Source organism: Bombina bombina, chromosome 1 (assembly GCF_027579735.1).
Source record: "Bombina bombina isolate aBomBom1 chromosome 1, aBomBom1.pri, whole genome shotgun sequence".
Taxonomy (NCBI): Eukaryota; Metazoa; Chordata; class Amphibia; order Anura; family Bombinatoridae; genus Bombina; species Bombina bombina.
The window spans coordinates 340938726-340953509 of record NC_069499.1 but is presented as its reverse complement, the minus strand read 5'-3'; the positions used below and the strand labels follow the sequence as shown (position 1 = coordinate 340953509).

At 39.1% G+C, this 14784-nt stretch overlaps 1 protein-coding gene across 1 annotated transcript in view; it reads left to right on the top strand.

Moving 5' to 3' along the window:
* Positions 1 to 14784, top strand: part of USP37 (ubiquitin specific peptidase 37) — a 343747-nt gene that overhangs the window by 285468 nt on the left and 43495 nt on the right. Inside the window, exons 14-15 of the mRNA XM_053712385.1 lie at positions 5679 to 5943; positions 6077 to 6240. Of these exons, the coding sequence (XP_053568360.1) occupies positions 5679 to 5943; positions 6077 to 6240 (429 nt within the window). The remainder of the gene's footprint in view (positions 1 to 5678; positions 5944 to 6076; positions 6241 to 14784) is intronic.

Below are 14784 nucleotides of genomic sequence, written 5' to 3'. Positions count from 1 at the left end.
TGTTTGAGAGTATATGTGATGTTAGGGAGTCATAGTTGAGTTTGATTAACTCCTCTTGAGTTGGGGATAGGTTTATGCCCAAGTATTTAAAGGATTGAGTATTGAATGTGAACGGGGCAATATATTGGAGGTGTATTAAGTCTGTCTGAGTGACGTGAACTGGTAGAATGACTGACTTCTCATAATTTATAGAAAAATTAGACAAGTCTCCATAGTCCTTGAGAATTGAGTGAGCCACCTTGAGGGATCTTACAGGATTTGTGAGCGTCATAAGGAGGTAGTCTGCAAATAGGGCCAGTTTGTACTCTGAAGTTTTGATTTTAATACCTTCCACTAAATTTGAGGAGCGTAAAATAGCAGCCAGAACTTCCATAGACAAAACAAATAGCAAGGGAGAAAGAGGGCAACCTTGACGGGTACCATTTCGGATTGTGAAGGGATCTGACAAGAGGCCATTGACCTTGGTTTTGGCTGTAGGGACACGATATAGTGCAGTAATTTTAGATATAAAATCTTTTGGTAAGCCAAATTTGTGTAAGGTGCATGTCAAAAACGTCCAATCCAACCGATCAAACGCCTTTTCGGCATCTGTAGAGATAAAAAGGGTTGGAATATTCTGTCTATATGAATATTGAAGTGTAATGCCTTAACTGTATTGTCCTTGGCTTCTCTTTGCGGGACAAACCCTGTTTGGTCATTGTGAATTAAATATGGAAGTGATAAATTCAGTCGATTGGCCAGGATCTTGGAATAGATCTTGAGATCTACATTCAGCAAAGGTATAGGTCTAAAGTTTGATGGTGTATCTGTTGGTTTACCCGGCTTGGGCAGGACTGTAATAAGTGCCTCCAGCATGCTTGGTGAGAATGGATGTTCTAGGCCTATGGAATTGAAGAGTTGTAAAAGGTGAGGAAAGAGAATTGGTTTATAAGTTTTGTAATAAAGATTACTAAAGCCATCCGGCCCAGGGCTTTTACCATTCTTAAGTGACTGAATAGCGATGTCTAACTCCTGAGGAGTGATGGCTTGGCTTAGGAGCTGGAGGTGTTCAGGATGGACTTGTTGAAGTTGGTCTAAATATTTTTTGCATTTTTGAGTGTGTTCCTCAATGGGACGGGAAGGACATAGATTATAAAGTTTATTATAATAATTACGAAACTCATTGGCTATTATTTTAGAGTTTTTGGGGATGCATTAACCTTTAAGGACTGTACATAGGTAGAGGATTGCTTACTTTTGAGAGCTCTAGCCAAGAGTTTTCCCGGTTTGTTCCCTTGTGTAAAGTATTTTTGGAGCAAGAGAGAGGCAGTATTCTGAGCTTTAATATCTAGGAGGTCATTAAGTTGGAGTCTAGCCGCGTTTAACTTATTTAAAATATCTAAGTCTGTGGGGTGACGTTTGTGACTGTAGTCTAGTTTGTTTATTTCTTGTGAGAGCGTGAGATATTTCTGTTTGTTTTTAATGGCCTTATGCTTAATTAATATCCCTCTGATGACACATTTATGTGCTTCCCACGTATTAATCGGGTTAGATACACTAGAGGAGTTGATATTAAAGTATTCCTGGAGGTCTTTTTCTATTTCTGAAGATATTAAGAGGTCTTACAACAGAAATTCATCAAGCCTCCATAGAAAAGGACGTATTGGGACCGAGGGCCAGAAAAAGGAGCTACTAACAGCTGAGTGGTCCGTCCAACTAGTAGGAATAATACGAGAATGGCGTAGATTTAATAAGGCTAGGTTGTCGGCCATGATGTAATAGAGTCTGGAGTAGGATTTTTTTGGGTTAGAAAAAAATGTGTAATCACGGTTCTGTGGGTTTAGATGCCGCCAAGTGTCATGTAGGGTGAGTAGTGATAGGTTATTCCAAACTGAGTGTAGAGTAGTGCCCGGAAGTTTCAGGGTTTGGTTGGAACTATCCATTTTTGGGTCTAGTGGGAGGTTAAAGTCCCCCGCCAGTAACAGCGGGCCCTTTAGATACATTAGTATGGAATTAGTAATATGCTGGAAGAAAGAGGCTTGGTTCGTGTTTGGAGCGTAGATGTTTACAAGTGTTATTGGTTTCCCAAATAGGCCGTATAAGCCCAAATACCTTCCTCATCTTGGTCTTTGTGTATAAGTTCAAATGGGATTGATTTGTGTATGAGTATACCAACTCCGTTGATTTTTTTTTTTTTTTAGTGTTACTGCTATGAAAATAATTTGGATAATGTGACAAAAAGTATCTAGGTTCACTACCTTGTTTGAAATGGGTTTCCTGCAGAAACAGTATGCTGCCAGTCATGGAACGCTTTGGACCTTTTAAAGGGGGAATTTAGGCCCTTGGCATTGATTGTGAGTAAGGTAAACAACTGGTCAGGAGTCTTTTGAGTCATTATGTCAATGTATTATGAAGTGTGTTTGGAAGGTATCTCATTAATAAGTCACGGACAAGGATACTGTTCAGGTTGTATGTTTTGCATAGAGGTGTTACATGGAATAATAATGCATAATAAAAGAAGATAACATCAAACATAGTAATAACAAGTAGAACATTTTTGAACAAAAACAGATAGTCCCTGCTTGAAATAGCAAGGATTGCGATAGAATATAGAATTCGTAAACTAATGTTACAATTCATATAGATAACTTAGAGTTCCTAAAAGGGGGCTAGTGGAGCCCCAGATTTTGGTAGATCATAAGTCTGTGAAGGCACATTGATAAATCTATCTAAAAAAAAATTTTTTAGAAGGCATAGTGCTACAATATTAATAAACACAAAACTAGTAACAATAAATTAGGAACAGGGTCCCTTAGAAATCATGAAAAGGTTATGGATCACAAAAATATTGGATCAATTCACCCGTTTTCTGAAGCACTTGCTGTAGTACTTTTCTGTTTCTTATGGGTTGCTGTTTGCCATGGTGTTCTTTGAGGTTTGGGAGCTGTATGAGGTAGATTATTCAGCTGTTTGGTAATAGGTGCAGATGTGTGGTTGTGGGTTGGAGGTGCAAGATTCAACTCTTTGCAGAAGTCTTCGATATCTCCTGGATCCATGCATGTTTTCCTTTGACCTTCCCATATCAGTTGTTGTGATTTCTTAGCACAGTGGTGAGCGGGGCAAATTCCCTTCTTCTTTGCAAAGTTCTTATGGAAAGGTCAGCGTAGATGGAGAGTGCAGGTCCTTGGAAGCGTAGTGGTGAAGAAATTCTGGCTTGCTTCATGATGTTTTCCTTTTGTTGATAATCTTGAAATTTTGTGATCACGTCCCTAGGTGGTAAGCCCTCCTTGGGCTTGGGTCTCAGAGCTCTGTGATATCTGTCCATGACAGGAGGTGTTATAAGTGATGAACCTTGAAGGTCTTTGAACAAATCTTGTAGATAGGTATGAAGATTTTCTGTAGTGATGGACTCTGGTATGCCTCTTATTCTGATGTTCTGTCGTCTGCTCCTATTTTCAATATCTTCCACTTTATCTTGGAGTTGGGAAATGACAGTATTATGAGCTTGTACATTCTGAATAATGCCTGCAATATCTGACTGCTGTGATTCAGATTCTTAATCAAGAAATTCCACTCTGTCTCCTGTCTCGTGCATCTCTTTACGTAGCTCTGAGATTTCTTCCTTGATACAGGATTTCACCTGGGAAATGAGAGTTGTAAAGTCTTGCTTAGACAGAAGAGTCTCTAGAAAAGCTTGTGTGATTTGCATAGACTCTGGAGCTCTGGCTGCCGTAGCAGTCTGGAGTTGTGGTACTTCATCCGCAGAGTCCATGGTCTCTGGAGACGAGTCTGGGTTTTCAAGTGGTTTGAAGAATTTATTCATAGAGGCTGTAATACTGTGATGACTTTTGCTCACCTTATCCTGCTTTACTTGCCTCTTTGGAGACATTTCTGTGCTGCAGAATTTTGATTCGTCTGTATAACTGGGGCACTTTTATGTTAGTGCGTAGTAAAGTGATTTGAAGCAGGAAAAAATGTAGAAAAAGCAATGTTCATAATTTGAGCAATCCTGCAATAAGCGGTAGAAAACTGCCAAAATAACCCACAGCCAGGATTAATGTAATATGTAGGCCTGGAGGGGAATAGGTCACCCCATGTGGATGTAAGTAGTTGCTGCTTGTTGTTCTCAGATGAAGGATGTATAAAAGTGCTGCATGATATGTGATTTGTGGTTATATTATATTTATAGTAGGCTTCTTTGTCATGGTAGTATACAGCTCTAGTTAATCCTCACAGAGAGGAGAATCTTGTATAGGCCTCATGCGGGTGATGTGTGAGGTACCTTAAAATACATATCTCATGCTAGGGAACCTCCTGTAAATATATATATATATATATATATATATATATATATATTAATACAAGCTTAATGTCATTATGATTCTGCTGAACAGAATTGATTTGATTACCTCTTCAGATGATTCCTCATGGTAAGAGCTGATCTTAGAGAGGCCGGAGTGGACCGGTATAGGCCTCAAGATAGCCTGAAATCAGTAGAATGTAAAGCTGGTAATCCGGTCAGGAAAAAGCAGATTCAGGTACCCTGAGGAGCCGTAGTGACCCTAAGAGGCATAGGGAGAATGACCCAGGCCTTGTACTCTGTTTGCAGCAGTTTTGTGTTAGGCCCAAAATGAAGCCGGGGGCTGTAGTAGATGGCTGAGGCCAAATCCAGACCAGAAGTGCGATCGCGTCTTTTTCTCGTCTTTTTCAAGTCGAATAAAGTGTGAGGATTGATCTTCAAGTGTTAGCATCCATAGCTAAAGTAAATTTCTTGTACCTTGTACACGGTTTTAGGAGTTTAATCTGGGGCTGCCTCAGGAGCTTACTCAAAGTGCAACCATTCACCTTGACGGCTGGCTCCGCCCCCCCATAGGGATTACTTTTAATCTTTCCAACTGAGTAGTACCCAGACTGTCTGCCAAACACAAGAGGCCAGGCCTGCACTGAGAGGGATCCTAATTGCCTGTGAAGCCCAGGTGGCCAGTCAGCTGGAGGCTGTTGAGATCCAGCTTGCTCAATTTGCACTTATCCATAGTGCTTTATTCATTGCGAGTACCCTTTTGCGAATTTTTATTCAGATCAATATATGTTTTGAAACTTTCTGCACCATGAGGCGCCCTTCTTTCAATTCCATATAGCCCTTTGCCAGACTAACCAGCATGAGGAGTAGCTAACTTGTGTTTATATTTTCACAGTATACATCTGTTGGACTTTTTAGACTTGTTACCAATTTTTACCGTTTTCACAATTTTTAGTTTATTTTATATATTGTGATTGGTTATAGGCCTGTCTAGTCTAATAGCACCTCAGATTTATTTTCAAACTAAATTTTATGGTTTACAGCGCCCCCTTAAGACGTGATCTTTACTTATGTAGTAATAACTTACTTGATAAATTAATTTATTTCATGGTGGTTGGGATTGTTTTGTTTTTTTTGTTTTTTTAAAAAGAACATCTTTATTCCTGCTTCTCATTATTGGCTTTTCTCTTTAAACACCTCACCACTTGTCTATTTGTAAAACTGAGGTATGTGTGAGGTGGGAGGGTTATTTATAGGCTTTTGAGGTTTGGGAAACTGCCACCTCCTGGTAGGAATGTATATCCCATAAGTAACAGTTCGTGCACTCGCCGCTATGAAAGAAATTTAATTTATCAAGTAAGTTCTTACATAAATTATGTTTTTGTGCATTTTCTTGAAGAGATCATCAGTGGAAGGCACTAAATGTTCAGAATCTGGAAGCTCATTCTATGATGGCTTGAGTGATGAGGATTTAATGGCAGCTGTACTTCAAATGAGCAGAAAGGAAGTTTCTCTGTCGATCACCAATGAGGAAGAAGAAAAAATTACAAGCAGCCCAGACACTGGCATAGACACAGATACAGGCTTGGATGATCTGAATGAAATTTTCGATAACTACATTAATCCTATGGAAGAAGAAAAGTCAAAAGTTGTAAGAGAGCCAGGTATGCAGACAGAAAAAACATTTTCTAATCTATTATTATTATACATGGTACAGTCCTTTTGGATCAGTTACCATGAAACTGCACATAACAGCTTACCTTTCTGTTATAATTCTGAAGTTCTTTTACATTGTAGACTTGACACAATATAGTGACATTTCTAAAGACTTTGATGAGAACAAAGAAAACAAAACCCCAGAGGGCCCCCAAAGGGAAGCAGATTGGCTTCAGTATGAATTAGAGAGTGAACGGGAGGAGCAAGAGTTACAGCAGGCACTTGTCCAGTCTCTCCAGGAGCAGGTAAGGACGCTTGATATCTTGTGTTTAAATACAAGATTATTTTTCTTCCTAAAATATGGAGAGTCCACAGCTTAATTCCTTACTGTTGGGAAATACAACACCTTGCCACCAGGAGGAGGCAAAGACACCCAAGCCAAAGGCTTACATATCCCTCCCACTTCCTCATTACACCTGTCATTATTTGCCTTTCTTCACATTAGGAGGTGGCAGAGTAGTGTAAGAAGATTTGGAGAGTCCTAAAAAAGGGTTTCTGCCCTTTGAGATAGGACTGGAGTTTTAAGTAGTCATGTCAACCTCTCAGTGAGAGTATTAATGAACGTTTGAGTTTGGAGATGCAGGGAACGTTTTTCTGCGAAACCATCCAGACTACTGCTAACAGCTCCTAAGCAATGAGTGTTGACGAGTTTCACTGCCTGCTTTTTCTCTCTCAAGTCCATGTCAGGAGCGCTGCTGTCACACTTGAGGCTGTGTTCTGTTCCACAGCATGGATCCTGGAGGTAAGATCGTTCAAATTTTTACACATAAAATGCTACAACAGGGTCAGTGTGGCTCCTTTATACTTTGATAGGATCCAGGGTTAATATCCTCTGAAGGGGGTTTATTAAACAGTTAGTGTTAATTAATCAGTGAATTAATTATTTACATGCTGCTTTGTGTGATTTTTTTTTTCTGGGCTCATAGACTGTTTTTAGCTGGAACAAACTGGTTTCACTTTTAAGTTTCACTTTAGTTTTTGAAAGTGTTGCACATCTCTTATTACTTGCTGTACTTATAATAACAGGGAAAGTACTGTCTTGCACTCCATGGGACCGGGTGTGGTCTATGTTCATTTCCTCCATTCCGGCTGAGACTTGAACCTGAGGAGAGCGTTTTCCTCTGTTAACTGTCTGGGTATAGGAGGTGGTGAGTGCCCCAGCCATTGGGAGTATAAAGGTGCAGTTTTCTATAATAAAAAAGTTTTTATTTGTGTCCTTCTGTGGGTATAACCTGAGCTATGGAGGACTCTGACATGTTAGAAGGTACTCCTGTACTAAATCATACTTGTTTATATTAAAGCCAAGCCTAATATCCTTTAAGAGATCCCTCTCTATATATCTCAAAACAGAATGCACCTGTCATGGTTGATTAATTACCTGTTCTATGTTAAATTTTGTATATATTGTGTATTAATATTGTTTTTGTATTTTATTGTACCCTAGTGTATCAATGCAATGTCTTGTGGACCCAGGACATACTTGAAATCTCAATGTATCCTTCCTGGTAAAATATTTTATAAATAAATAAATATTATGAGGAGGCCGTGGTTTTCCCACCCACTCAATTGTTCCACATGCCTTAACTCAGTTAAAAAGTCTAAGAAGGGTGATTCCCACATGTATACTATTTTAGTTTTGGGCAACTTGAATAGTCATGCTCATTCATACAGGATGTGATCACCTATGGCCCTTAACCTTGTAATGCTTTATTTCTCTATACCCTTATTTTGCTTGTATGACACCCTAGGGAACTTGTCTTCATAGTTCTGATGTACCCAATATATCTATACTTGTCTCCACATTAGTCTCATGAAGAGGAGATGATATACTCCCTACAATGTCTGATTATCCTTAACCCCCTATTTTAGAAATATTTTTATTTATTATTTTTTTGACTATCATCTACCCTAAGTCTAAAGAAATAAATTTCTTTCATGTAATTAGCAAGAGTCCATGAGCTAGTGACGTATGGGATATACATTCCTACCAGGAGGGGCAAAGTTTCCCAACCTCAAAATGCCTACAAATACACCCCTCACCACACCCACAATTCAGTTTTACAAACTTTGCCTCCTATGGAGGTGGTGAAGTAAGTTTGTGCTAGATTCTTCATTGATATGCGCTTCGCAGCAGGCTGGAGCCCGGTTTTCCTCTCAGAGTGCAGTGAATGTCAGAGGGATGTGAAGAGAGTATTGCCTATTTGAATTCAATGGTCTTCCTCTAGGGGATCTATTTCATAGGTTCTCTGTTATCGGTCGTAGAGATTCATCTCTTACCTCCCTTTTCAGATCGACGATATACACTTATATACCATTACCTCTACTGATTCTCGTTTCAGTACTGGTTTGGCTGTCTACTATATGTAGATGAGTGTCTTAGGGTAAGTAAGTCTTATTTTTTATGACACTCTAAGCTATGGTTGGGCACTTTATATTTAAAGTTCTAAATATATGTGTTTAAACTTATATTTGCCATGATTCAGGATAATCAGTATTCCTTATTTCAGACAGTCAGTTTCATTATTTGGGATAATGCATATGAAATATTTTTTTCTTACCTTAAAAGAATTTTTTCAATTGACTTTTTCCCTGTGGGCTGTTAGGCTCGCGGGGGCTGAAAATGCTTTAATTTATTGCGTCATCCTTGGCGCGGACTTTTTGGCCCTAATTGACGCCGGAAGTTTGTGTATGGTTGCGTCATTTTTGACGTTCAGACGTTTTTTTGCGCCAAAATTGTGGGCGTCGTTTTTTTTCGGCGTCACAGGATGTGGCGTCATACTTGGCGCCAAAAAATATGGGCGTTGTACTTAGCGCCAATAATGTGGGCGTCATTCTTGGCGCCAAAAAAATGTGGGCGTCATTCTTGTCTCCACCTTTTTTTCACATTATTTCAGTCTCATTTTTCATTGCTTCTGGTTGCTAGAGGCTTGTTCATTTGGCATTTTTTCCCATTCCTGAAACGGTCATTTAAGGAATTTGATAATTTTGCTTTATATGTTGTTTTTTCTATTACATATTGCAAGATGTCTCAACATGACCCTGGATCAGAATCTACTTCTGGAAAGACGCTGCCTGATGCTGGTTCTACCAAAGTTAAGTGCATCTGTTGTAAACTTTTGGTAACTGTTCCTCCAGCTGTTGTTTGTGATAACTGTCATGATAAACTTTCTAATGCAGATTGTGTTTCCATTAGTAATAATCCATTACCTGTTGTTGTTCCTTCAACATCTAATGTTCAGGATGTCCCTGTTAATATAAAAGAATTTGTTTCTAAATCTATTAGGAAGGCTCTGTCTGTTATTCCTCCTTACAGTAAGCATAAAAGGTCTTTTAAAACTTCTCATATTTCAGATGAATTTTTAAGTGACCGTCATCATTCTGACTTTTCTGTTTCTGATGAGGATCTATCTGGTTCAGAAGATTCTGCCTCAGATATTGACACTGATAAATCTTCATATTTATTTAAGATGGAGTTTATTCGTTCTTTACTTAAAGAAGTGTTAATTGCATTAGATATGGAGGAGTCTAGTCCTCTTGATACTAAATCTACTAAGCGTTTAAATTCGGTTTTTAAACCTCATGTAGTTATTCCTGAAGTTTTTCCAGTTCCTGATGCTATTTCAGAAGTAATTTCTAGGGAATGGAATAGTCTGGGTACTTCATTTACTCCTTCTCAAAGGTTTAGGAAATTGTACCCTGTGCCATCTGATAGATTAGAGTTTTGGGATAAAATCCCTAAAGTTGATGGGGCTATTTCTACTCTTGCTAAACATACTACTATTCCTACGGCGGATAGTACTTCCTTTAAGGATCCTTTAGACAGGAAGCTTGAATCCTTTCTAAGGAGAGCTTATTTATGTTCAGGTAATCTTCCCATACCTGCTATTTCTTTGGCTGATGTTGCTGCAGCTTCAACTTTCTGGTTGGAGGCTTTAGCGCAACAAGTGTCAGACCATAATGATTATAGCATTGTTAAACTTCTTCAACATGCTAATAACTTTATTTGTGATGCCATTTTTGATATCATTAGAATTGATGTCAGATATATGTCTTTAGCTATCTTAGCTAAAAGCTTTATGGCTTAAATCTTGGAATGCAGATATGACTTCTAAGTCAACTTTGCTTTCTCTTTCTTTCCAAGGTAATAAATTATTTGGTTCACAGTTGGATTCTATTATTTCAACTGTTACTGGGGGAAAGGAACCTTTTTGCCTCAGGACAAAAAATCTAAAGGTAAATACAGGGCTGCTAATCGTTTTCGTTCCTTTCGTCAGAATAAAGAACAGAAGCCTGACTCTTCCCCTAAAGGAACGGTTTCCATTTGGAAACCTTCTCCAGTCTGGAATAAATCCAAGCCTTTTAGAAAGTCAAAACCAGCTCCTAAATCCGCATGAAGGTGTGGCCCTCATTCCAGCACAGCTGGTAGGGGGCAGGTTACGATTTTTCAAAGATATTTGGATCAATTCGATTCACAGTCTTTGGATTCAGAACATTGTTTCTCAAGGATACAGAATAGGTTTCAAGATAAGACCTCCTGTGAGAAGATTTTTTCTCTCTCGCATTCCAGTAAACCCAGTGAAGACTCAAGCGTTTCTGAAATGTGTTTCAGATCTAGAGTTGGCTGGGGTAATTGTGCCAGTTCCAGTTATGGAACGGGGTCTGGGGTTTTAATCAAATCTATTCATTGTACCAAAGAAGGAGAATTCCTTCAGACCAGTTCAGGATCTAAAATGGTGACTATAAGGACTATTCTGCCTTTGGTTCAGCAAGGGCATTATATGTCCACAATAGATTTACAGGATGCATATCTTCATATTCCAATTCATCCAGATCACTATCAGTTTCTGAGATTCTCTTTTCTAGACAAGCATTACCAGTTTGTTGCCCTTCCGTTTGGCCTAGCAACAGCTCCAAGGATCTTTTCAAAGGTTCTCGGTGCCCTTCTCTATGTAATCAGAGAACAGGGTATTGCAGTGTTTCCTTATTTGGACGATATCTTGGTACTTGCTCAGTCGTTACATTCTGCAGAATCTCATACAAATCAACTTGTGTTTCTTCAAAAACATGGTTGGAGGATCAATTTACCAAAGAGTTCTTTGATTCCTCAGACAAAGGCAACCTTTTTGGGCTTTCAAATAGATTCAGTGTCCATGACTTTGTCTTTAACAGAAAAGAGACGTCTGAGACTGAAGGGTTCGACAAGCTGAAACCAACTTCAATCATTCCCTTTGGTAGTTTTTTGCATGGAAATTCTAGGTCTCATGACTGCTGCATCGGACGCGATCCCCTTTGCTCGTTTTCACATGAGACCTCTTCAGCTTTGTATGCTAAACCAGTGGTGTAGGGATTATACAAAGATATCACAAATAATATCCTTAAATCCCAATGTTCGATCTTCTCTGACTTGGTGGTTGGATCACCATCGTTTAATTCAAGTGGCCTCTTTTGTTCGTCCAACCTGGACTGTGATCTCAACAGATGCGAGTCTTTCAGGTTGGGGAGCTGTATGGGGATTTCTGACAGCGCAGGGGGTTTGGGAATCTCAGGAGGCCAGATTACCAATCAACATTTTGGAACTCCGTGCGATTTTCAGAGCTCTCCAGTTCTGGCCTCTTCTGAAGAGAGAATCGTTTATTTGTTTTCAGACGGACAATGTCACAACCGTGGCGTATGTCAATCATCAAGGTGGGACTCACAGTCCTCAAGCTATGAAAGAAGTATCTCGGATACTTGTATGGGCGGAATCCAGCTCCTGTCTAATTTCTGCGGTTCACATCCCAGGTGTAGACAATTGGGAAGCGGATTATCTCAGTCGCCAGACGTTACATCCGGGCGAATGGTCTCTTCACCCAGAGGTATTTCTTCAGATTGTTCAGATCTGGGGACTTCCAGAAATAGATCTGATGGCCTCTCATCTAAACAAGAAACTTCCCAGGTATCTGTCCAGATCCAGGGATCCTCAGGCGGAAGCAGTGGACGCGTTGTCGCTTCCTTGGAATTATCATCCTGCCTATATCTTTCCGCCTCTAGTTCTTCTTCCAAGAGTGATTTCCAAAATTCTAATGGAACGTTCGTTTGTTCTGCTGGTGGCTCCAGCATGGCCTCACAGGTTTTGGTATGCGGATCTCATTCGGATGGCCAGTTGCCAACCTTGGACACTTCCGTTAAGACCAGACCTTGTATCTCAAGGCCCATTTTTCCATCAGGATCTCAAATCATTAAATTTGAAGGTATGGAGATTGAACGCTTGATTCTTAGTCATAGGGGTTTCTCTCACTCAGTTATTAATACTATGTTACAGGCTCACAAATCTGTGTCTAGGAAGATTTATTATCGAGTCTGGAAGACTTACATTTCTTGGTGTTCTTCTCATAAATTCTCTTGGCATTCTTTTAGAATTCCTAGAATTTTACAGTTCCTTCAGGATGGTTTGGATAAAGGTTTATCTGCAAGTTCTTTGAAAGGACAAATCTCTGCTCTTTCTGTTCTTTTTCACAGAAAGATTGCTAATCATCCTGATATTCATTGTTTTGTACAGGCTTTGGTTCGTATCAAGCCTGTCATTAAGTCAATCTCTCCTCCTTGGAGTCTTAATTTGGTTCTGAGGGCTTTACAGGCTCCTCCGTTTGAACCTATGCATTCTCTGGATATTAAATAACTTTCTTGGAAAGTTTATTGTTCCTTTTGGCCATCTCTTCTGCTAGAAGAGTTTCTGAGTTATCTGCTCTTTCTTGTGAATCTCCTTTTCTGATTTTTCATCAGGATAAGGCTGTGTTGCGGACTTCATTTCTATTTTTACCTAAGGTTGTGAATTCTAACAACATTAGTAGAGAGATTGTTGTCCCTTCATTGAAATATTATGTTGAAGCTACTAAAGATTTTAGAAAGACTTCTAGTCTATTTGTTATCTTTTCTGGTTCCAGGAAAGGTCAGAAAGCTTCTGCCATTTCTTTGGCGTCTTGGTTAGTCTTTGATTCATCATGCTTATGTGGAGTCGGGTAAGTCCCCGCCTCAAAGGATTACGGCTCATTCTACTAGGTCAGTTTCTACTTCCTGGGCTTTTAAGAATGAAGCTTCCGTTGATCAGATTTGCAAAGCAGCAACTTGGTCTTCTTTGCATACTTTTACTAAATTCTACCATTTTGATGTTTTTTCTTCTTCTGAAGCAGTTTTTGGTAGAAAAGTACTTCAGGCAGCTGTTTCAGTTTGATTTCAGTTTTTTTCATTATTTAGATTAAAACTTTTGATTTGGTTTGTGGATTATTTTTTCAGCGGAATTGGCTGTCTTTATTTTATCCCTCCCTCTCTAGTGACTCTTGCGTGGAAGTTCCACATCTTGGGTATCTGCTATCCCATACGTCACTAGCTCATGGACTCTTGCTAATTACATGAAAGAAAACATAATTTATGTAAGAACTTACCTAATAAATTCATTTCTTTCATATTAGCAAGAGTCCATGAGACCCACCCTTTTTTTGTGGTGGTTATGATTTTTTTTTTGTATAAAGCACAATTATTCCAATTCCTTATTTTTGATGCTTTCGCTCCTTTCTTATCACCCCCACTTCTTGGCTATTCGTTAAACTCAATTGTGGGTGTGGTGAGGGATGTATTTGTATGCATTTTGAGGTTTGGGAAACTTTGCCCCTCCTGGTAGGAATGTATATCCCATACGTCACTAGCTCATGGACTCTTGCTAATATGAAAGAAATGAATTTATCAGGTAAGTTCTTACATAAATTATGTTTTCCTTTTATCTAGATATTATCTCATCTAGCTATCTGGGAACTGATATGTTAGAGTTTGGGGTACAGTTACTCATACAGCATTAGTTAGACCACCATATTTTATTTTTATTTAACATCATTATCTACAGCAACCCAGACATGCCCTAAAGCACTATCTACATCTCAAATCTACTTACCAGGTTATCCCTAGCTGCCCTACTTACTCATAACCAGCCTCGACTTAGGAGCCAGTCCCGAAAGGATTAACTCTATGCACATGGGCTTTTAGTGGTTTATAATGTCAGGTCTTATATTACATTTTTTCATTTATATAGCCCACATTTCACCCCTTTATCACCTATAACGGAATTCTCCTATTACATTGATCATGTTGTCTTACTGTCTAGGTCCTTTTCCCTTTGGTAATGTAGCTATAGCGTTTTGAGTTACCCTTACCTGCATAATAAATTTATATCATAATGCGCCCCCCCCCCCCCCAATTAAAAGTGGCTATGTTCCACTGACTTTCCCATCCCCCCCCCCCCCCCCCCCAAACGATACCACTACCCATTTTCGCATATAGGTACATTCGCTGTATAGTTAACCCTTGGGTTCTCATTCATCAGAGGTGACTAATCTTCCTTAACCTTTGAACCATTTACACTCTATATACCCCAACAATAGGTTCTCCAAATCTATATACCTATTTCATAATATGATTTGTTACACTTGGTAGTGCTTGGTTTATAGAAAAAGAGGTCTTACGCACATTTGCGCAGGTTATTCTTCATCGTTATAATTATCTTTCTATCATTATTTAACATTAGCTCTTGAATAGGGTAATCTATATCTACTGTTCTAAACTTTTATTGTGACATTGTATTATGCATTTAACCTGTGCAGATTGTATGTTACATTTTCCTTCAACCTCAATAAAAAAATAATTTTCCAAAAAAAAAAAGTCTAAGAAGGGAGACAAGCCTGCTAATGCTCTTAGTCCACAGGAGCAAGGAGTCAGCCACCCCTCCGTATCAGCAAATCTTGAACAAAGGTACTTCAGAC